The following is a 23210-nucleotide window of genomic DNA, read 5'->3' as shown; positions in this document are numbered from 1 at the left end:
CTTCCCTTCCCTTCCCTTCCCTTCCCTTCCCTTCCCTTCCCTTCCCTTCCTTTCTCTCTTTCTCTATCTTTCTCTGTCTTTTCTAAGCTGTGTTGGCTATTTCAGAACTATTGTTTATTCCTATTGCTCTAGGACCAGAAGAGCAGGGCCCAAGACCAATGTATAAAAGCCCCCAACCCTCTTGCCAAAATGTCTCATCCCCAGATTCACTGGGTAGCTACTTATCTCCTGGGCCATTTTAATCCACCCCAGAAATCTTGTATGATTTATGGAACTTCCTGAGGCTTTCAGAAGGTATAGAACTATAGGTTTTAACTCTTGTACATCAAAATCACCTGGGAGCTTTTTTAAAATAGGGATGTCTAGGTAGCACCTCCAGAAATTTCTCATTCACTTGGTCTGTGGCAAGGCTTAAATTAATTGTTTTTAAAAGATGCTCATGTAGCTCTAATGTGCAACAAAAGGCTAGAATCCCTCCACTCATCTATGTGTACTTCCAATTTCACAAGGCCCCAAAATAAGAATTGTTGGGGTGCTTTCAAGGATTACAAAAAATAACACCATACTTTAAATATACGAAATGGTATCACAATAGTCTGAAAGAGTTCACCCTGTTTGCAGCTGGACGTAGTGGCACACACGTGTAATTCCCAGCTAGCTGGGAGGCTGAGGCATGAGAATAGCTTGAACCCGGGAAGTGGAGGTTGCAGTGAGCCAAGATTGCACCACTGCACTCCAGCCTCAGCCTGGGTGACACAGCAAGACTTTGTCTAAAAAAAAAAAAAAAAGAAAAGAAAAGAAAAAAGAAAGAAACGAGGTTCACCCTGCTTGCACCTGAGATTTCTAAATCCAACAAACACATGGATTATTATTCAACAACGATCTCATAAAAGATTTAATTATCCAGGCAGTCAGGAAATGCTTGACCACATACAAATAGTCACGGGGTCTGATCTCAACAGATGTCTTTTTTCAGCACCTGTTGGAGTCAACCCTGCCACTAGCCCTTTCAATGGGATGGAGTTTTAATTTTCCAAAAGTAGCAAGCCAGCTGGAATGCTAGAAATGCACATTTGCTGCTTCTGTTCCATTCTAGTAAACCATCTCCCGGATCACTATGTTGATCTCTTGAGTGTGTAGTTAATGACAGAAGTCTACAAATACCATTAGGATGGACTAGCAGCCTTGTTTATAAAAGTTTATTGGAGGGAGTTGATTTCACATAATTAGCCAATAATGGAAAACAATGTTGTTTTTACCCTCTGAGAAGCCTGTCAACAACTGATTTGTTAAAAAAATTAGAAACATGGTTGTAAGTTAAAGAATGCAGAAAGCTTACCTAGAAAGCTGTTTCACAAATCCCCCAAGTGAAGAGTCTAAATTTATGTTTGACTGTAATGGAATAGCTAAAATGTTACACAGCTTAATGTTAAACATACCCATGACTGATTCTTTTCAAAAGTATACATAAACAGGCTGTGTTAGCATCATTACCTCAAGTGCATTCATCATTTCTATCTATAGTGTAGTACTGAATCAGGTGTTGCTGAGCTGAAGGTCACGGGTTATGCATAGCTATTCAAATACTTTATTTTTGAGACAGCTGAATTACTCCCTGACCTGACGTTAGTGAGTGGGCAGATCATCTTCATCTTTGTGCCTTCCTGTCCTTTCTAAAAATAGCAGAGCCTTTGACAAGGATATATTTTAAGCAGCTCATATTCACTTGTCTCATCAGGAGAAGCTTATTCTGGCCACTTGCATGTGTCAGGTTTGCATGTGTGCATAGTTAGACTTTGGGAATAGCAGTCCATGATTCTCCACACCACTCATCCAAGAAACTTACAAACATAAAGACCCTGAGATTGCTAGCTGAGAGTTTTGGCTACAAGTCAGTGGGTACACAAAAATGAAGGGAAGACACTTTTTAGGAATGTGACTATGCTTCCGAAATCATCCATTTTGGACATTTGTACATCAGTTCTCAGCTTCTCGGATCTGTTTTCATAAAACCTGGCTGTGATTTCGCTCCAGAGACCTCCGTGATCTTGCTGCTTTTAATTAATATTTATAGGAGGCGCTGCCAGCCTGTGGATAAGGGAAACTGATGAGAAACTGCCATCCAAAATCTGAACGGCAAAAACAAAACCAAGCCAAACCAAAAAATCTAAAACAAAACCAAAAAAGAACAACTCAAACAATCCATGTTCACAAGAAGACGCGTAGAAAAAGACCTCCATGTAACTTTGATTTGATAACTGGATTTATCAGTCACTTGACTGGCATGCAGTGGGTACTTTGTATTTTTCTACAGTACTTTGAAACACAAGTGCAAATTTATGTTATTCTGCACAACTGGGACCAAAAAATTATGAGTGTGAGAAAACACAAACTCTAAAAGCAAGATGGAATGTAAGCAGGTAAACCCTGTTCCACAGTCATGTCATTCTGGTACAGATGTACGTGGTACTCGTGTTTGCACCTCTAAGAAATTTCCATTTTTTCACATCAAAAAATCCAGATATGAAGCTGAAGCGGCTTTCTTCGCCAACCTGAAGCTGTCTGACTTCAACATCATTGACACCCTTGGAGTTGGAGGTTTCGGACGAGTAGAACTGGTAGGTGATGGTTCTTTAAATGCTTTTGATCACCTCTGCTTCCTTTTTAATTTTTTCCCCTAGATTAAGATTTCTTCCTTTTCTTTTGTTCTGTCTTTCATCATTAATTACCATTATTCCTAAATCAGTACCAAATACTTTGCAGTAGACATGTCATAATTCGCAACAAAGTGGGCTAAATTGTGCAGTCAACGACTAAAAATAAAATAAATAACTCATTGCTTTTTAGAAAACCCCATCATATTAAGTGTAAGGTAAACACATTGACTTAAAGAAGAGTCATTAAGCACGTCTTACCCAACTAATTTTCTATCATCTTTATTTCCTAGTTCTGAGTGGTGCTTACCAACAATTATGCATCCTAACAATAATTACAATAATTTAAATGTAAATTTAAATACATATAAAGGGAAATAGAAGAGATATATATGAAGTAAATGGTGTTGTAGTAGTAATTCTGTGGTTCTGTAGTTGCAAGTACCTATTTATAGTGCTAATAGTTTGAATATTTTATATAGTTTATTTCACACACACAGTTTGTATACATATATATACACATGCACATACAGCTATATATTCATGAAGATGAAGACACTTTGTACAAGTTAATGCATTCAACACGTTGCATGAATGTGGTGTAAACAACATGAAAACGTACTCTATTTTGCATTTGTTTGAAATGTAAATTTAAAAACTGACATATTATCACAAGAATGAGGAAAAAATGTATTCTTATGACTAACTGCATTTCAAGACGGTGTGACTATAAACCCTAATTGAAAATGCAGATTGATTTCCACCTCCCTGCTGAACATGGAGGATTTCCTGATATCAGACACCAGTACAGTATGTGAGGAACTCCCTGAGATGGTGTACAGTGCAGTAAACAGTTACGGTTGCCATCAGGGGTCAAGAGAAATCCCCTTCCTTAAAAGTACATTGACCCAGCACTATTTTTATATTTGTCTATTTGTATTGCAGTTGGAATTTCTGACTTGAACAGGCAGAAAGATGGTATTTACTTAGATATTAGACGAGAAGGTTTTAGAGCCGTATGTCTCACTGAATTAGTATTATGCTTCCCTTAACACTGGTTGGAGATACTGTAGTAATACCACCTCTGACTTGAAAGTCTGTAAGTGTGCCTTTGATGATATGAGTATTTTCAGTTCTGGGAGAAAAAAAAAAAAAACAAGTAAGGTTCTAGACAAACCTCTTGCTTTTCTGAACCCTACAAATTAATGTAACCATGAATTTATTTTTTAAGAACTTTGGTTTTGTGGAAAACTATAATTATCTGTATAGCTAATAAATATTCATTAATAGCATTTTGCATGAACTGCTTTGATTTGGAGGTGTTGGGACATACAGGCAGGAAAAGAAAACAGAGCTTCCTGCCATGCAGGATTTATTTTCTGATGTGTTTATATAGTTGTGTATTTCTAAAACACTCTCCAAATGAAGCAGTATAAGGGATAGAATTTCTTGGACAGTGATTGTAGGACTGTTATGAGTCCTTAAATATTATTTTTTAAAGATGATGGACAATAAAACTGCTATTTTTGTTGACAAAAAAAATCAGCGTTACAACTTTGTGAACTCTTAGACATTTGATAACTTAAATAGCGATCTTTGAAGTTACCAGTGAGATATTTAATGAAATATAGGAATTTACTTAGGATTTTTGAAATATTGAAAATAACTTACAGGCACTGAAGTCATTTCAAGCTAAAGATTTGAATACCAAGCTGATAGTGCAAATCTTCTAGAAAATCCTCTGAAAAGCAAACGAGGAGGTACAAACAAAAGTTTGATTAGCCTCAAAATTGGGAAGAATTTAATGTGGGCATATAAAAGTTTAGTTTAAAAACAAAAATTTGCATTTGTGCTCTCGTGTGTGTGCACACGTGTGCATGCTCATTTCTGTGTATTCATGTGCATGTTTGAGTATATATACACATATATATGTGCATATAATCTCCATCCCCAGAGAAATACCAGATAGTCAGCCTAATTTTCTTCTCATGGATATTATATTTTACTCTTTTAGATAGATGTTTATAGATAATGAACACCATAGCCCTAAGAATTAATTGATGTTGGAAATGTAGCCCACTTTGTAAAAACTGTAGATATTACTGATGAGTGGTAAATTCATAATGGAGTATAGGGTACAATTTCTACATTAGGGGAAGAGGCCCATGTCCTTAACCTTTTAAAGTCACATCAGCTTTCGTTGTCTTGCACGTGTACAACATACTGTAGGACAATCAGAGTGCCTATATTGTCTTCAGCATTCAATGTGGACCAGTCATTTAAATGATCACTAATACCTTATTTTCCCAATTCTTACCACTTACTAATTGCCTGGTAGTATTACTTTGGGGGTATTAAAATATTATCTGTGATTGTTCATCTTTTACATACATTCAATAATGCTGGAATTGAGAGTTTGGCCTCAACACTTTGCTTGTAATTGTACATACCATTTTCATGGAATATAACGAATCACCGTAATGATAATGGTGTACCATCAGAGTGGCACCTACCCCATTCATAGTTAGGAGTAAGATGTAGGCAGAGACCAGTTCTTTTGTGATTACAGAAGTTTTCACTCTCCTCTGAGAATGACACATGCAAGATAATCTTGTCAATATTATAAAGTCCTATTAAAGCAATATCTAAGCAATAAAATCTTCATATAAACTCATTTTATATTTATGTATGGAGTGCTCAACATGTTAATACAAAGTATATAATACTTAGAATCTTAGTTTAGCAGTAATGTTGAGCAAGTAAATGACATTTCAAGATAATACCATAAGTTACACTTTAATTTTAAAATAGTATTTTTTAAAGTTTCCCAGAAATAACATTATAAAATTATAAGCCCTTCAGTGGAGTATGAAGAATTTAGAAATTTGAATTTTTGAACTTCATTTCCTATTAAAGTTAAGAATGTAGTTTTCTCATCACTGTTTGACATACAGATTATGTTTGTGTGTGAAGGTAGTTATACCCTTCACAGACTTTTTAGCATTTCTTAATTTTTATCATTCATGTCAATTTCGATCAATGTAGATGAAGAAGTATTTTTCTACAGGAGAATTTATAAATAGTTTATTATCAATTTTTGGAGGTGAGAACATAATTTTTCCACATAATAAGAAACTTAAATATGTGTTCAGCAAAGAGTCCAGAAGCTTGAAGTGAAGGTCTTTTATGCATGGGAATTGTAGTCTTAAGATACTCAGTCTCTTCCTAAATGGTCTTAGCATAACTGACTTTCACTTGTTTAATATCAGACATGTCCTGTTCACAACCATTTCCTCTGGGCAGTCACTTGGACTGCTTTCCTTTCTGTTTTCTGGCATATGCCATATTTTCTGCCTATGTTCTTTATTTTTAAGAATGGTCTTTCTAATGTGTTCAGTTACTGTCTGTTTACAGTATGTCTTCCAGGAGAACACATTCCATTTATAGTATCACTTTCAGCAAAAGAACTCAGCTCTCTTTTTATATATGACTTACTCACAAAAGCCCTAAGCACTGATGTAAGTCATCTAGGTAATCATCTTCATTTACAAAGTATGACTGTAAAATAAGGAGGTTGGTTTTACAAATTGCAAGTGAAAATTAGTCCCATTGCCTTATAGTCATATTCTTCATTTACTCTACTTTTGTCCTTCTGAGAAAGGCACCTGTTTTTCAGAATAGATTTGCACAAGTCAAAGACAAACCGATTTTTTAATATGCCAATAATATGTAGTTGGTACTTTAAAATATTAGATATTTAATCTGTTTATTTAGCAATCCAAATGTCTCCTATACCAGAGTGGCATACTTGGATAAAATACAGGAACAAATATAAGAGAAACATAACCTCTGTGATTTTGGATTATGTACTTTCTACATCAGTTATTCTGTATATATGTATTGAGCTCTACAATTGAAGATAAAAAATTCAATAAATAGAATAGTCCTTGGCTCTAGAGACTCGCAGTCTACGGGGAGGGGCAATCATGTAAACTAATAATTAAACTCATAAGCGAAGCATGATCAGCAGGGGCTCAGTGAGTGGGGGAACAAGACTTCTTGCAGGAGATAGCATTTCTGAGGCAGAGGAAGAGTTAAGGCATTACTATAAATAACCTGATGCCTTATGGAACATACTTAGTAAAATGAAACTATTGTAGAAACAAATGTTTATTAATAAATTAATATTATTTCTTTAATAAAATAACCTTTCATTTGAACACTACTTTATAATCTTCAAATTGCTTTCAGGTTCATTGTATAATTTTGCCCTTATAGCTACCCTGGGAGGAGAACATGAGGCATGATCCACATTTTACAGGAAAGAAGACAAGAATAATGTATATATGTGGTTTAAGGCCACTTAGTCATTGAAAGAGTTGTTGTTATTGCCTAGAATTACTGATTTTTTTAACTAGAAGCTTTTTCTGCCATTCTGGCTTTTAAAAATATTTGGATTCTTACCACCACCATCAACAACAACCACCCCCAAATCAAACAAGTGTTACTTCATTGTCATATGTATACCTTTGCTTTAAAAAATTCTTCTGGAATTCAAGAACCTGAATTAAAACTAAATCTAGAATAGATGTAGTAATTGTCTGCTATGTGCCTCTCTTTCTGTTATATCTTCAGAGACTCCACTTTCTCTAACTCTTTTTCTGCTCCTATTTTAGTGGCAAAATGTCTGTGGAGAAAAAAATCTGACAGTATAACATGGTAGCGAGAAGCTAGAGCTCTAGAATTAGGCATTCTGGATTCAGATGTTACCCATTGTGTATGCTTAGTCATTTACTTAAAACTTTCTGAGCCTTGGTTTTCTTGTCTCTGAAATGATGATAATAATAGGATATATACCTCACAAGGTTGTGAAAATTAAACAAGTTAAAGTCCTCAAAATAGTGTCTCACACATCATGGGTCAGTAAATGGTGTTAATGTTGTTACTGTTGCTATTATTATTAAAACATGCGAATGATAGTTCTCTTTATCACTTCCAGCTATATGCATAGAAAAGGAAGGGAATGAAATGATTTTACTCTTTTCTTTTCCACTGCTAAGCCAAGGCCTGAGAGTGCAACCATTATTCTAATATAAGTAAGAACTCAGAGGTCTTCAAATGACCTTCAATGATAGCTTCTATTAAATTTCTCCAGACCACTAAAGCTCTTAACTTTCTGATCTGTCATGAGAGGAGATGGGAAACAATTTTCAATATCCCTTATGCTGAACCTGTGTGCACCTGAAGTAGCCTGCTTTTATTTATCCATTTCACTTCTAAATTGTGAAGCCCCACCTCTTAACCTCTCAATGGGAAATCGTTTTCAGTGCAAACTGCTGAATCATATCTAGTTTTTCTCCAGCCTTCTTAACCCATGGAACCTCAATTGGGCATAATAAAGACCTGGCTCTTGGCAAGTTGAATACAAAAGTTACCTCTCATTCCTTCTCTGCTGCAGTTCAGTTTCTAAACCACATAACTGAATTGCCCAGGAAAAGAACATGTGGTAGTTGTGAGAACCAATTTATGCTAAGACAAGCACGTGTAGTTAACAACGTGTGTGTCTGTTCATGACATCCATACCACTCTCACAGCATTTTTGCCAGCTGCCTTGGCGCTATAAAAACAAGCAAGCAGGCTTGGAGTGCTATGTAAACCAATTGAAAAAAAAAAAAAGAGACTAAGAGGTGATTAAGCAAGAAGTTAGGTGATAAACCCATTGCTCAGTCAGCAGTCTTATTGCGAAAGGTGAGCAACTTAACTCCAAAGGGAAACCCCATGTACGATGAAAACATTTCAAGAGCTTTCTACAGCCAAGCCACACAGCAATGAAACAGAATAGCTGTGGAGATCTTCGGGCAGCATTGCCATGTGTACCCACAGTGATTTATGCTGCACTGGACACCGGGGGGAAACCCTGCTGCCCTAAGGCCTTGTGTCCTCTGTAAGTAAAGTGAGTAAGGACTCAATACTGGCTGAAACTGAAAGTTTGCTTCATTTTAACATAGCCTTTTCTCTAGTGGTACTCTACATGGTTTATTATTAAATATGTAATTCTCATTTTATGTTTATTCTTCAAAAGAATGAAAATGGACAAAAATTATTAACTGTAATAAATAGCATTCATTTCTCAGAAAATAAGTTCTTCAGATAGCTAATGAAAATCTGATCTAATAAATACTAATTAAGCATCAGTACGTGTAGTAACAATATGCAACAGCTAAAATAACCACATGACAGTTTCAATGCAGAAATTACAAGCAGTAAAGCTTATCTCTACTTTGGCATATGCAAATAAAGTAAGATAAGCATTACTTCATCTCATTATTGTACAATAAATTTTCTTTTGTACATTGATAATTATAATAAAATTTAGATTACATGAATGAAAACAAATATAAGTTACTTTCTAACACATCTTGTGAAATTATAGAAATTTTATATATTAGCAATCAATTGAAATGCCTATTTTTTACTACAGGTAGTTGAAGTCAGTATCCTACCACAAGATAAAATGTTAGTAGTCTCTCCTCTAAACCTGCATAGGATTTTAGAATGATCAATATAAATCTAGAATCCACTGGGTATGTCTTTCCAAAGCTTAAGATAATTGGTGATAAAACAGCTCGTCCAAAAGTTAACATTTAGGTCATACTTGCCTTTTTGTTTTCTCTGACATAAATATTATTTTTTTTAATCCAGAGAATTAATGGGTACATCACATTAGGCAAAAATCATCTGTTTTAAAAAACCCAAACTATTTCTGGGATATAAAAATATCAGACATGATTCCTGCCCTCAAGGAATTTCTGCCTCCTCCTAAGAAAGAAGATAAGATTAAGATATTTGAAACGTAGCAAACAAAATCTTATGCTATTGTGTTAAATTAAAAAGTATGCAGAAGAGTTCTCAGTATTTCATTAGGAGAGAGGCCATTTGAAATTGATGGAGTAGAAGAGGGCCTGGGAAGATATACAGAACTGAAGCCAGGCAGTGGAGAATAGGTTGGGATTTAAATGAACAGATGGGGAAAGGCCATTCTGGGAAAAGGCCATTCCAGGCAAGGGTTACAACATAAAAGGCCACATGTTGTTACAGGACACCAAAGCAAGTGACTAGACTAGAGTGAATTACTGTTGGGGGAGCAGAGAGAAATATTAGATAGCTGATCAGTAGAGTATAATTGTATTATATTCTTTAAAAAGATTAGACTTGCCAAAAAAAAAAAGAGTTGTTTGGACGTTGAGTAATGAAAGCATATAAACACAGACTCTGCTCCGAACTTCTATCTATGACATGAAAGAAAGCACTATAAGGTGACTAGACAAGCTATTTTTAGGTGGCGCTGCTCCTAGAAATAGACATCATAATTTCTCTTCTGACAAAAGTAGGTTATTTTGTACCACAGTGCAGTCTGCATTCCTGAAAATTTCATGTAAACACTTTCAAAGAGGGATTCCTTCCATCGAGAGGGAAAAATAGTCCCCTTGTGTGTCTTAGTTATGTAGAAAATAGTCATATCTTTTTAAATAAAATGAAGTAACTTATCTTGCTTTCTGGAAAAAATATAAAACAAGTAATTCTGTATGTTTCAATATATCTCATCAATTGCATATATTTAATTTATTGCTAATTAGTACTTGGTCCCTCAGTATTCCCCATTGTCATTGACATATGCAACATATTAGCTTGAACATTGAGCTATGAGGTCAGGAGCTTTTGTGGGCCAGGTAGTTTGTTCTTAGGCCCCAGCTCCAGCCCACTGCCTTTCATGTTCATACTGATAGTGGGGAGATCATCACTATCCAAAAGAAGTTCAAACAAATAAGTTAAAGGAGAGCCACTGTCTGGTCATCACTTTGACCTTGGATGCCACATCTACACAAACAAAGCAATTTAAATTTTTAATGTGACTGTTTTCCCTAAAGTAAACTGGTATAGGCAAAATCCAGTAGATTCTTATTGAACTGACTTAGCTACAGTTGATGTCCTTTTATATTTGTGAAAATCTGAAACACAAGATAAATGTGAAATACCAGAATCATATGGGGGAAGAAGTTATCTTTTTCTTTTTTCCTTAATTTACTTTTATCTGAAAATGTCTTTATTTTGCCTTATTATTGAAAGATTCATTGAATTCTAGGTTAGCAGGTTCTCCCCTACATCCTTCCAACCCCATCCTCTCCACCCTCATTCCCATTCCCCCAGCCCTGTCTCCCAGCACTTTTTCAGTATTTTAAAAAGTATTTTAAATTGTAATAGCTTTAGGGGGTATAAGTGGTTTTTTACTACATGGATGAATTGTATAGTTATCCTTTTTGTAACATCAGAGGGACAAAGTTTGAGGATAGCATGTAATAACACATTAAGATCTGATTATAAGCCATTTTATTAAAGTTTTCCAGTATCTAACAGTTTAAAAAATTATAAAGTCATTCATCCCTATATTTTAGAAGTATAACCTCAATGCAAAACCTTTCATGAGTTAATTGGGTCACATGTCAGAAAGAGAGTTGAATTTCACAGTATGTCATCCTCTGTTTCATTTCAACCCATTTTAGATTTTCAGAGTCAATAAATGAAAGGAATTGAAATTTAAATATTCGACCTCATCTACATAGTTATATGTGTACTTTAAGTATTAGAATAAATTGAATTTATGTGAGCTATTCATGTGCTCAATTTAAAATATGTGAACAAGTTTTCAAAACTGATACACATAGTATTTCCTTATACAAGTGAGATTGTGCATAGAAACTAAAGTATTGGGTAGAGGATGAAAAATATTTGATTAGTTGCTGAAAAAATAATTTAAAGTATATTATAGGTAATAAAATCCTGTAAGTACCACTTTTAATAATCACTGCAAAATGAAGTAAAGTTTATTTAGCATAAAAGCGGTAGGAAATAAATGTTACGTTTAAGGAATGATAAGACACTCAATGTAGGTAATCTTTTGAATGAAAATGAATGAATGCTAATTCCTTAATAAGGGAAATTATAAATGTTCTTTGGTTTGCAAGTAACTTCTAGGAAATTGTCCAGGCCTTTGTTCACAGTATAATTAAAAATAAAAAAGTATCAGGTTCTTTTTCTGACTTTCCTCCAAACTGAAAGTTAAATGTCTTTAAAAAATAGAAAAAAAAAAAACTTACCTCCTCTTCAAAAATAACTTTGCCTTTTAATAAATTTAAATTTAATAATATAGATATTTCCTGATATTTCTGGTCGCTAGCTGTAGAACTGATTTTAAGTCTGAAGGCAAGTTACAGAGCAAATAAGATTGCTGATATTTTTGATGAGGTGTTGAGGTAAATGAAGAAAGAAAAATGAGGATGAGAAGAAGAGAGACCCTCTCTTGATTATCTGTCCATTGTGCAAATGGCAGATGGAATCAAATGAAAAGGCATATAGAAAAATAAGCTACTTTTCTATCCTCTTTTCTTCTCAAAATGTTATACCTGACTCTGTGTATGTATGAGTGTGTGTGTGTGTAGGTGGGGGACGACGGGACTATCTATGAATAGGAACTTTGATGCATAAAGCCTTTACCATGAAGTTGAGTCACCACTACAACAGTGTTGTGCCTCTATGCCTCATGGCTGAAAAGCTTTCCAATTCTGACATCTCTGTCACACTCATAATCTATCCTTTGCATTCTCCGGGTCTTTCAAACATGTATCGCTCAGGCTGTGACAAGTTTCTTTTATTGTTCTCTCTTACATATCCTATGAAACAAGGCAAATGCTATGGTTCATTCTTAAATTTCAGACATTGGCCAAGGGGAAAAATAAATCATATGATGTTATTGTGCAGAGAAAAGTGAGGGAAATAGAGAAGTTACTGTGATCTCTGCTTAACTTAATAATAGAATTAGTACTTTTTGTTATTGTTGTTGTTAAGAAATGTTGGGAAATATAATCCAGCACTGATTTGTAGGATAGAAGCTTTCTGTTCACTTAAAGCATTTCATCTTATTTTATGAATGTTGTAAGCTGGCTTCTCCTGAACATGTGGGCACTTTAGTGGGCCATGTCCAAAAAGTTATTTGAGTCAGAGTAATAAAATTGCTTTTTCTTTCACTATGAAAGTAAAATTTCCTAAAATTCAAACAGGTAGATTTTTCCTAATCCTGTTTTCATTCAGTTGATTGGGACTACTAACTTAAAAACAGATTTAATTATGAATTGTAATAGTAAGATACTATATCTTGGAAATCATAGTAGTGATGATCATTCTTACATAATACTTTTTATATTCTAAAGAATGTTCACATACACTATCTGATTTGATCTTACAATATATGTTTCTATAATATGAAGCTGTTTTTTAAAATTATTTATTTATTTATTTATTTTGTTTTGAAATGGAGTCTTGCTCTGTTGCCCAGGCTGAAGTGCAGTGGCACGATCTTGACTCACTGCAACCTCCGCCTCCCGAGTTCAAGCAATTCTCCTGCCTCAGTCTCCTGAGTAGCTGGGATTACAGGCACCCACCGCCACGCCCAGCTAATTTTTATATTTTTGGTAGAGATGAAGTTTCACCATGTTGTCCAGGCTGGCTGGTCTTGAACTCCTGACCTCAAATGATCTGCCAGCCTTGGCCTCCCAAAGTGCTGGGATTACAAGCGTGAGCCCCTGCGCCTGGCCTGGTTTTATTCCCTTAAGTAAGGAAAATGAAGCTTTAGGATGTCATACGGACTTGCATACAACCACAGTTGGTTTATTATTGCAATATTTTAACCTCCCAATCCCCAGTATCCATGGGAGATTGGTTCTAGGACCTGTCCTCACCAATACCTCTTCCAGCTGCAGATACCAAAATTTATAGATGCTCAAGTCCCTAATAGAAAATGGCATAGTATTTGCATATACACACATTCTCTCCTATATTTTAAATCATCTCTAGTTTATTTACAATACCTAATACGGTGCAAATGTTATGTAAGTAGCTGTTATACTGTATTGTTTAGAGAATAATGACAAGAAAAATGTCTATATATGTTCACCTGAAACACAACCATCCATTTTTTTTTCCAAGTATTTTCAATCCTTGGTTGTTTGAATGTGGATGTAGAACCCACACATGCAGAAAGCCGACTGTACCTATTATTTTGACAAGATAGCTTTTAAAGAACTTTGTGTTAATTACGTGCATTTTGTTTAAATGTATTCATGATCCTAATTTTTTTAAAAATAAGACTTTTATATTTAAGTTTTTCAATAAACAAGTAGTAAAATCATTAAAAATGACTTTTTAAAAATGTGTCAATATTTAACAGAAATTAGACCTTAAAAATCTAGTTTTTGACTAAGTGAGGAACTTTTATTGTAAGTGAAAAAGTAAGCATAGAGAAATACATTTTTGCCATTAAATTCCTTAAAATGTAAATGAAACATATAGCTACCTGACAAATCAATACAGAACTAGAAGTTGTAGATTTAAGGAATGATGAGTTCTCTCTCTTTTTAAAAATTCTTTAACAACTTCATTGAGGTATAATTTACATACCATAAAACGTTCCCATTTTAAGTGTATAATTCAGTGATTTTTCAAATTGTATAACGATCATATATCCCAGTTTTAGGACCTTCCTACCACTGCAGTAAGAACCCTTGTGCCCATTTAGAAATACTCTCCATTCCAATCTCCAGGGTTTTTTTTTTTTTTTTTTTTTTTTGTGGAGACAGGGTCTTACTCTGTTACCCAGGCTGGAGTGCAGTGGCATGATCTTGGCTCACTACAGCTTGAGCTTAGAGGCTCTCCCACCTCAGCCTCCCAAGTAGCTGGGACTACAGGCGTGCACCACCATGCCCGGCTAATTTTTGTGTTTTTTGTAGAGACATGGCCATGTTGCCCATGGCTGGTCTCAAACTTGTGAGCTCAAGTGATCTGCTTGCCTCAGTCTCCCAAAGTGCTGGCATTACAGGCGTAAACCACCACACCTGGCCTCTCATCTACTTTCTATCTCTTGAGATTTACCTTTACTGGTACAGATATTCAGATGCTAAAATTTTTTGTTATACTAAATGTTTTTAGTTTTTACATGTATGATCTAGTTCAATAATCTAAATACCCAGTTATTTAATGTATAGTCACTTCATGCCTTTTTTCCTCGTGAATTTTATGGCAGTTTTATGGCTTCTGCACGCCCCGCTTCAGCTTTGTGATTATAGTCCACTGCTGCAGAACAGGATGTTTACATTGTTTTCTGAACATAGAATATAAGGCCAGCGTCTTACAGGGCTGTGAAGAGCTGTCTGGCAATAGGAGAATATTGGAAAATGATAGAGGTGGAACATAGTGCTTATGCATTTATAGAAAGTCTAGTGGTTTGTTTGCTGATGTTCTTATTGTTGATGTTTTATTATATGCCTTTGGCTGGTTTTGGTGAACCTGCCCTTTGGCATGGTTAATCTAATAGGATAAGATACTCGTAGTCTCTCAATGTAGGGCTTTCTCTCTTCTTGCCACCCCCACCCTAGGCTTTTTTTTTTCTTCTTTTCTTCCTTTTGTAGAACGTTTCACTACAGCACTTGTCATAAATTCCTTAAGTTATCTCAATTTATATTAAATGTGGGTTACTTAAACATAAAATCACAGACCTTGCCAAATTATTTCTGGATTACTTACAAAGCCTTTTTCTCCCAGGTTAAAGAGAGCCGAAACTAAAAAATGGCTTTATGCTTCACCAAATAATACAGATTTCCTGATTAAAATTTTGTGCTATTTTGTTTAGAGAAAATATTTGTCATTCCTATTTTGCAGCTATTACAATTACGGTGACTCTGCCTGGATTCCCTTATGCGTTGAAGTCCATTTTAATGCTCTTCCTGAGAAAGCTACTGCTACTTTTTTCCAGTGTGTGTTATTTGAAAGTTAGTAACACAGAGAATATAACAGAAACCAATCCCTTCATATGTTGAGGTTGAGAGGACAGAGAAAATAAAACCCGCACCACCCAATAGAATATGAACATAAATAAAAAGTCAAGGTCATACTTTCAGAGAGGACCATCATGTTTCCTTAAGCGACCTGTGTGTTACTTGGAGTATTTCCCCTTTTCTTTCTTTTCAAGATATTGCCACGTGTTTGTTGGGCCGTTTCTGTAAGGTTAAATATAATTAATGTGCTTTCAAAGTGTATATTGTGTCAAATTGCAGATGTATAGAATTCTCTAGCTGGAATGAGTTTTTAAAGATAATATAGTTTCGCCCTTTATTTTCTGAAAAGTGGTCTGAGGCCCAGTGAGATTATATGACTTATTTGTCAGAGATCCAGAATTAGGTCTCAGGTTTATGTTTTCCTAAACTCCCTTCATCACCTTTGTTCTGTAGCATCAGTTTACCTAAGGGAGAGCATAAAGGGAGTACCCTTCTCCTGCAGTGCATGGAAATATAATTTGAACCACTTCATATAGGACTTTTGCATAATAATGAGTCATGTGACACTGACCATTTAAGCTTTGAATTTAAGAAATCATTTCAATTATAGTGTAGTTCAGGAAGTAATTTTCTTCCAAAATAATTAAGATATTGACAGTGCAAAATAAGCTATGAGCTCTTAATAACAAGGTTAAATGAATGGATACAAATTCTAAGGACCAACTCACAGCCAGTGGTACTGAGCCAGTTTTAACCTTGCCTTGATCATAATCTTCCTTCCTAATAAGGGCAAAAAGTTGGGTCCAGTAGGAAACAAGCCTTTTTAAGGCAACCAACTACCCTACCTAGAAAGGAAGGATGTACTCTATTTAAATACAACCAGCAAATGCATCTTCAAAGCGCTTTAAATGCTGATGACATCACCTCTCATTTTGAGGCCAGTATTATGCAGACATCAGCTATAGCCAGATAGTTAAGAACTTGTCAAAATCCTTGTCAAAAATTCCCATCTTAAGATCTACTTGGCCCAAGTATACATTCATTCAAATGTCAATATAATACTTCATATTGAAGTAACAGTTTATTGTAAATGAAACATTTACCAATTCTAATTTCTAAGATAGCACATAGCATTTCTTCTATAAAATAAAATGAAGATCTTGAGTATTCAGATTTTCTTGTTCATTTTCCCTTTGTAGGAATTTTGAGAGTAAAACCAGTGTGGTATAAGCATCCATAATCTTTGTTTTTGAGAACAGCTATATAATTACAGAAAAATGTGAAGATAGTACAGAAAATTCCTATATACGCTGAACCTAATTACTCCTATTATTGACAACTTACATTAGTATGGTACATTTAATATAATTAATGAACCAATATTAATGCTTTATTATTATTATTTTAGACCTTTTTTTAAGTTCTGGAGTACATGTGCAGGATGTGCATGTTTGTTACCTAGGTAAACATGTACCATGATGGTTTGCTGCACTTATCAGCCCATCATCTGATATTAAGCCAGCATGCATTAGCTATTTCTCCTGATGCTCTCTGCCAACACCCACCAGCCCTCCCCCGACAGGCCCCAGTGTGTGTTTTTTCTCTCCCTGTGTCCATGTGTTCTCAAAAAAAAGGTTGAGATTGAAAAAAAATTAGTCAAATATCACACTAGTCACACTCTCAACCAGTGCATTAGCCTGTACACCTAGGAGATTAGGACAGTCTTCAAAGGAAGACAAACCTGAGGACCGTGCATAACTATCTAAGCTAGTCCTTGGCAAGAGGCAGAAGAAAAATATGCACTCCTGTACTCCTCTTTTCCTGGCTGATCTCTTTCCATACTCAAAAGGAATTTCATAGCTCTAAGCAACTTGCTAAAAAATCATCATTATCATCATCATCATCATCATCATCATCATCACCATTATTATTATCTTAAATGTACACAAGTGGACTTGGTATAATTAATTTGGACAACAGGAAAAATAAAAAGAAAACAAAATGTCACCTTACAATTCATCATGGATTAGGTTTGTTAAAATATTTTATAATAAAACATAATATCTTAGCCTCAACAAATACAAATTGCTATAACTTACTCAGAGTTTATATTGAAAAAAATGTTTGTAGCCAGCCCTGTAAAAAGGTAATAGTGTGGTTCAGCCCCAGACCTCAATAGGTTGTTATGCTCTGTACAATTTCTTCATATCTTTGCATTCATGGAATTCTAGTTGAATCAGAATAAATTAGAAAGATTCAGACAATAATAATAAATAGCGATTACAATTTAAAAGAGACTTGCCTTTGGGAGACTGAGACAGGCGAATCACGAGGTCAGGAGATCGAGACCATCCTGGCTAAAAACCCCGTCTCTACTAAAAAATACAAAAAATTAGCGGGGCGAGGTGGTGGGCGCCTGTAGTCCCAGCTACTCAGGAGGCTGAGGCAGGAGAATGGCGTAAACCCGGGAGGTGGAGCTTGCAGTGAGCTGAGATCCAGCCACTGCACTCCAGCCTGGGCGACAGAGCGAGATTCTGTCTCAAAAAATAAATAGATAAATAAATAAAAGAGACTTGCAAGTTTTTTCATGACGAGAGTTTTACTTTTACTCATTATAAAAGCAAGATATGATGATTGTTCAAAAGTTAAGCAATTCAAAAAGTAAAAAGAAGTAAAAATCAACCAAAAATTTCCCTAAGGAAAAATCATTGTTAACGTATTGATGAACACATTTCTGATTGTCTCTTCATAAATTTATTTCACATATAGATGTGTGTGTGTATATATATATGTATACATACACACTAATATACAAACACACTGTGAGATCATAAAATGTATGCTGTTGTATAATCAGTATCTTTTATTCATGTTTTGGTTATTTGTTTTGGTTATTTTTCCATAATGTTAAATATAATTCTAAGTAATCATTTTTATAGTTGCATTGCATGGATATACCATAATTTATTTTTGCAAGCTCCTCCTCTTGCTAGAAATTTAGATTGTTTCTAAAATTTTCCATTAGAAACAATGTTGAATTGAACATTCTTGAATGATCTTTGGAAAGTTGTTGGTTTATCAGAAGATTTCTGATGAATATGTTACTTGGATTTTATGCAGATTATTAACTTCAACATTCTCGACTGTCTCTGTTGAGTTAGTTCACACGAGTGGTCCTCAGGTACCCCGACTTTCTGGTTAGGATCCTGAGTTCTGTGAGTCTTGTAGCATTCGGGTTTAAATTGGAAGTGGAGATTCTAAGGGCTCTGCCCTAAGGAACTCATGAGATCTCGTACAGAGTGCAAAGAAGGAAGATGATTCTAGACCCAAGGACTGCTTCTATGCAAAGTAAAGGCAAAGCAGAAAGCCTCAGTAGGTTAGCAGTATAGTTCTATAAACTTTCTGTGATTAATGTTTTTAAATTGGCAAGTAGTAAGCCTGACTCCCAATAATTTCTGTAGCCTTCACCTATCTCTTATGACATATGCCACCCACCAGCTCTCATCACCTTCTTCCTACCCTACTTGGCTTCTCCTTGCAGTATTCAAGCAATCACTTACCCCAAACCCCTAACACAAGGAGGTCCCTGGAAGTGCCTAGGAAAATGTCAGTGAGGCTTTGGCTCTTCTCCCAAATCACATGCCTAGCATAACTTAAGCTTAATGTAATAGAAATATTGTTCAGTTTATCTCACAGTCCATGAGTTAGTCGATTCCATTAAACTTTGATTTGCAAAGTATCAATCACTGTGTGTTTAATTGGTTTGTATTCAGCTGAAGGGAAGCAGCATATAATAGAAATGGCTTGGGCCAAAAAAGACCTGAACATGAATCCAGTTCTGCCACTTGATAGCTCTGTCACCTTGGGAAAGATAGGAATCGTTTTTGGAAATCAGTTTGTTCCTCTGAAATAGCAACATTTGATTTTTCCTATTCAGTAGAGATTGCTGGTTACAAGCAGAGAGTTCATCAATGAATGCATATTTGGTGGCGTGTTCTCATTTAGGATCATAATAACTGTGGTATCTGGTATTATCCTCAGCCAGAACTAGGGCTCAGAGCAGTTAAGCAACTAGCCCGAGAGAGAATAGTTGCTTAAACTGAGACAGACTAAGCGGAGTCAGAATTCAAGTCCAGACCTGTGACTATAAAGGCTGAATTCTTTCCTCCTACCCTGTGTTCATAGAGAAAAAAAAAAATCTGCGTTATCATCACTGAAGAGAATAATTTTTATAGTAGGCATTTTTGAACTACACAACAGTACTCACTAGTTTAACTGGATATGACTCTGAAGAGGGAATATGACTTTACTCCTTCTCTGAATTGTAGTACTGTAAGAGAGCTCATTTTTTCATGCCATCTTCCCTAGCTGTCCAGATTTCTTTTAGAAGTGAGTTTTCACATTTTGTGTTTTATTATAAGTTACAACTGAATTTATTTGTATCACACTAATCTGTCATCTTTGAGTTTCACAGATAGAGCAGAAGGCCTTTGGCTGTTAAAGGCATTTTCAAATACCCATTTTTCCCTCTACCTGTCATATTGATTCATGAATGCTGGCAGCTAAGCGAGGCCCATTTATTTGCAGTATCTTCATGCTCCCTCCTACGGAACTTGCCACATTAATATCCTCTAAGATCGAACTCAATCTGTACATGTGTGCAGGAACAAGCCACTTAAGAACTTCGCTATTCCTGCTGATGAAGCAGTAAATAATTAACAACTAAAGAGGGGACAGCCATACTTCAGCTGCAAAGCAGAAACAGCATGCCATGTTATTTCCCCCAAGGTTTCATTACTCCCAAATAATATGGGCTGTTTGGTATCATCTTGAGGATTGTGCTGCTTGAGAGCACTCAATGATAATGTCCTTATATTGCTTTTAAATAATTAGCTCTGTTATCTCTCTTGTTTTTGCTACAAGTCACCTTCTTGAAATTTCTTGTAAAACCATAAAAAGCACCCTGTCTGAGTAAGGCATTTGGAAGATCCATGCCTCCTCTGGAGCCACTGGGAGTCATGTGGGCTGCAAGAGAGGCATGGCACATTGAAAGATATTAAGGCTCCAGGTCTTCCCAGTTACTAGAGAGTAAAGGTTGAGGTCAAAGGAACTAAAGCCATCATGCTTGTTTGAGAAGAAAAACAAACAGTTTTCAAAATCTCCTGGAAAAAATCTTGTTACATTTTTTTTTTCTCTCTTTAAACTGCAGGGAGGGAAAATTCTGCAAGGTTAAAAAGAAGAAATGAATACAGTCAGTACTGAAGAAATAACAGTCTGCAGTCTCAGGAGAGACTAGGGTCCACCACTCAAGTTAAAAACTCTAGAAATATCTGTGGACTAGAACTAAGGAGGAAGAATATAAAATCCCATATGACCCTATTTTTGGTCATCTTTGCTTAAATAAAACTGGAAAAGAAGTTATTTTTTTCTACTATTTTGATTGAAGAAGAAAAACCATAAAATGTATTCAAACACACTCTATGAAATGAAATAATAAAACTAGATCCAAGTACATTTTACCTCTTCTAATCCACATGTGAACACAATTAATTTGGAATCAAGTTAGTTAAAATTCAGCCAATTCAGAGCATGAGATTGGATGATAGCTGCGAACCCTGGATGTTAAACCCAGCTCTAGCAAGGATTTACTGTGTCTGTGACTTGCGTGGTGGCTAAGGTTCATTTAAGTGCTCCATGTACCTGTTAATTTGAGGATAATAATGCCCTCTTATAAGTCTATGGGCTTTTTCTTACTCCCTTCTCTCTTTCTTTAAGGTCCAGTTGAAAAGTGAAGAATCCAAAACATTTGCAATGAAGATTCTCAAGAAACGTCACATTGTGGACACAAGACAGCAGGAGCACATCCGCTCAGAGAAGCAGATCATGCAGGGGGCTCATTCCGATTTCATAGTGAGGTAAAGGCCCCGTGCCAGGGACAGACGTACCCAACTCCAAGTGACAAATCCACCACAAAACCCTCTGCCACTTGTGCTCACGGTTAACACATTTCGTATGCACAAAGAAACTTATTTTTAATCTAATCTTAAGAAAGTTTTGTTTGATTTCTAAAAATAGAGTTCTGATTCTACTCTTTCTTTTAAAGAGAATCAGTGTCTGAAAACAATGTGTTTTCCCAAAGGACGTACCAGAGTTTCTAACGTTCCGTTTTTATCTTTTTTTAAACCCCCAAACTCTACATAGATCTCTCATGCTTAAAAGACAAAATATTCAAAGTCAAACTATTTAACCTTTAATTACCTGAATATGTTTTGAAGATCTAAAAAAATGAAATGACAGCTGACCATTCCACCTCTGTACTGATAAATGGATAATGGGGAGACTGTTATATGCAGAAGCAGCTTTTTTGTAGTAAATTTTCCAGTGGCACTTAGTGAAAACAGGATGTAAATTAATTTGAGTGAATAGCACATGAAATATATACATGTCTGAATTTGTAAAGTTTAATCCACTTTATTCCCATTTTCACTGCATGTTGATGACCACTAAACGTTGCCCCAACAGTCCATGCTCAAAACATCACCCAAATTGGAATGGAAAGAACCCCAAGGAACCCTCTTTGTCCATAATCATTATGATTAATCCATTTCAAGGGAGAGATTGGCGCCCTAGTTTCTTCTATTAAAATCCTATTCATGAGCCATTGACTTCCTTTCCCCATGTGTGGGCTTAGCTCTCTCTCATTCTGATAAAATTTTGAGCTTGGCAAATCAAAACTATAATCTGGGCCCCCCAGAATTGCATACTTGTAAAAGATGATAATGTTTATAATCTTTGTTTTCTTGTTTGCAATTTACAGACTGTACAGAACATTTAAGGACAGCAAATATTTGTATATGTTGATGGAAGCTTGTCTAGGTGGAGAGCTCTGGACCATTCTCAGGGATAGGTAGGAGATTTAATAAATTTCTATGATGTCTGTAAAAACATAGTTGCCTATGTTGGTCTATAAGAAGAATTAATATAATAAAGTATAATAATCATATTTATACTTTACACATGCTTATATTTCAATATTTAAAGTAAGCACAGGGAATAACCCACTATACACATATGATTTACTGTACATATAATAAAACTCACTTTGTAACTAACAATACAGGCTTAGTCGATCATAAAAATGGTACATAGCAAAGTATATACATGGCCTTAGTTTTGCATGAATGTTAGAATTAGACAACTCTATAGTTGGAATTCAATTCATTCATTGCTTTAGCAGAAAGAGAATTGTAGTTTTTTTTATAATTATAATTTGAATTAACTATCGATTTAATTGCTCTACTCTTTTTCCAGATAGGCAGTTTGCCTTTTGTGACACTGAGAATTTTTTCCAAAGTAATTTTTCTCTCTACATTGCTCTTTGGTTTCAAAACAAAAAAAGTTTCCAGCCATCTCTTTATCCCTTGGTTAGTCTTAGGAAAAAGAAAAGAATCCACTTATAAGCAATATTTCATGTAAATAATCTGATTTAGATTTGCCTTCTTACCCTTGCAGGGCAAGGAAAGTTTGTCTAGATGGTGCTTGTTTGTTTGTTTTAATCATGCAAATTCATTGTCTTTTCCATCTCATATTTAGATAACTAGCAAATTATCTAATTATCTTCTAATATAATTTATCCTATAAAATGTCTCAGGAGATCATTATCTACCCTGTG

At 35.3% G+C, this 23210-nt stretch overlaps 1 protein-coding gene across 1 annotated transcript in view; it reads left to right on the top strand.

Moving 5' to 3' along the window:
- PRKG1 (protein kinase, cGMP-dependent, type I) overlaps window positions 1-23210 on the top strand; it is a 1334865-nt gene that overhangs the window by 1281812 nt on the left and 29843 nt on the right. Inside the window, exons 10-12 of the mRNA XM_011990275.1 lie at window positions 2522-2618; window positions 21314-21453; window positions 22356-22445. Of these exons, the coding sequence (XP_011845665.1) occupies window positions 2522-2618; window positions 21314-21453; window positions 22356-22445 (327 nt within the window). The remainder of the gene's footprint in view (window positions 1-2521; window positions 2619-21313; window positions 21454-22355; window positions 22446-23210) is intronic.

The sequence above is a fragment of the Mandrillus leucophaeus genome, unplaced genomic scaffold (assembly GCF_000951045.1).
Source record: "Mandrillus leucophaeus isolate KB7577 unplaced genomic scaffold, Mleu.le_1.0 Scaffold376, whole genome shotgun sequence".
In the NCBI taxonomy this organism is placed as follows: domain Eukaryota; kingdom Metazoa; phylum Chordata; class Mammalia; order Primates; family Cercopithecidae; genus Mandrillus; species Mandrillus leucophaeus.
This window is presented reverse-complemented; position numbering and strand designations above follow the sequence as displayed.